Source organism: Naegleria gruberi, assembly GCF_000004985.1.
Source record: "Naegleria gruberi genomic scaffold NAEGRscaffold_225, whole genome shotgun sequence".
Classification (NCBI taxonomy): Eukaryota; Heterolobosea; class Eutetramitea; order Acrasida; family Naegleriidae; genus Naegleria; species Naegleria gruberi.
The window spans coordinates 1-1,806 of record NW_003163120.1 but is presented as its reverse complement, the minus strand read 5'-3'; the positions used below and the strand labels follow the sequence as shown (position 1 = coordinate 1,806).

General features: G+C 29.0%; 1 protein-coding gene across 1 annotated transcript; it reads left to right on the top strand.

Annotated features, from left to right (window-relative positions):
- Nucleotides 1-1,492: 1,492 nt before the first annotated feature.
- NAEGRDRAFT_76616 (uncharacterized protein) lies at nt 1,493-1,801 on the top strand (the record flags this gene model as incomplete). Its single annotated transcript, XM_002668423.1, has 1 exon — nt 1,493-1,801. A coding segment is annotated over one exon (309 nt), but the record flags the coding sequence as incomplete, so codon positions are not given.
- Nucleotides 1,802-1,806: the final 5 nt, after the last annotated feature.

Sequence of the window (1,806 nt, the reverse complement as noted above, 5' to 3'; positions counted from 1 at the left end):
TGTTGGTGATTCAATGTTAAGGAATAATTTTCACAACTTTTCATTCTTGTAATAGTAGTAGTAGTGTTGAGTATTGTTAATGGTTAATAATAATAATATATTGGTATTTGTTTTTTATTTTCATCCTTAATATGAATTTATTCAGAGAACAAAGCCATTTATTTTAAATGTTAAGGAAACCACTGCGCCCTATTAATATAAAAAAGACAGTTTCCTTCTTTGATTCATTGATGCTTAAGAAGATCTATGGATAACTCTATAATTTGTGAAATGATTGCCTTTTAAACATTAAGAGACAGTAATATATCTCTGATCAATTCTTGGAATGTTAATTTGTTTGGATGAGATCTTATTCAAATAGATGAGTGTGTGATTTAATCTCCATAAATTGTGGGGTATAAACTATTGAGTTTTATCATATAACACAGTTATTAAACCCATATAGGATGATATTGAATCAATTGGATGATGATTCTGTCAATATAGATGATCAATGAATGGAATATAAGTTGTATGAATTATTGCACTTATTGATGAGAATTAATCAGCACAATGTGAGGTATCTGTTTGGAAACCTCCCAAATATGAAATCCATCTTTAAAACTCACAAAAAAATGTCATCACCCTCTATCCCACAAGAGACAATTTTTTAATATGATTATTAGCTCACTGGTGCGTGTTGGTAATAATAACACATGTAATACATGTAATATAATATTTACATCGTATGATGATGGAAGATAAATGCATCGCATGTATCATCAAGTGGTAGGAACCAACACATGCATTGATTTGATACGAACAGATATATAAGAGAAATAACAAATGTCAAACAAATCACTCCATCATTGTTCATCACATCATTTTTATGAGTTGTAAAGGTCCTTTCGTAATTAATAGTACTAATAATGAGATTATTTCACAATTTTAAGCCTATCCGTTTGTAGACTCTTTCAATTTAGTATAGAACGAAGTGACAGACCTACCTGCAGCAGTGCATTGTTTTTCACCAACCACGCAACCAACACATCATCAATTTCCTTGTTTTCTGCAGAAACTCAACACCACTTTCAACAAATCAACATTGGATGTGATCACATGAAAATGATGAGTGAAAAAAATCATTTCAAATCAATTTCTCTTATTAGCTAGCAAACCCTACACAGTGAGTACTCTCTGTGTGTCCATTGAATAGTCAAGATATAATCAAGAGTTGGCCAATAATTGAGTAGCATCAATAGTCAAGCACATTCAAATCATTTTATATTAGGTAAATATATGAAACTATTATGAAAGGCTTACAATAGAATTAGTTTAATTTACAAAAACTTTGATATATTTCAAACTTGAGTTTACATTTGGCATGTTCTAAATATGGTATGAGTATATAACTTCAATACTTCTCAACAACCACAACAATAACCACAGCAGCAAGACAAAAACAATACAACAATCAAAAAATTGAAGAATAATTACCACAATCAACATTACAATGAAGAATAATACTAATAGAGACACTTATAATAGTAATAATAATACTACTACTACTACTACTACTACTAATACTAATACTTGTACTAATAATAATAATCATGGGATTAGACGGAGTGATTCAAGCAGTAGTAATAACAACATGTCATTCATTGATGAAACTAGTAATGTTACAATGAAAGTTAAAGTAAAAAAGAGAAATCATCAATTGAATATTAAACAATCGAGATTGAGAAAACCATTACAAAATGATAATTTACTGAAAAATTACTTTGAATTTGATAAAAAGCAACAATCAAACGATTTGACTGTTTA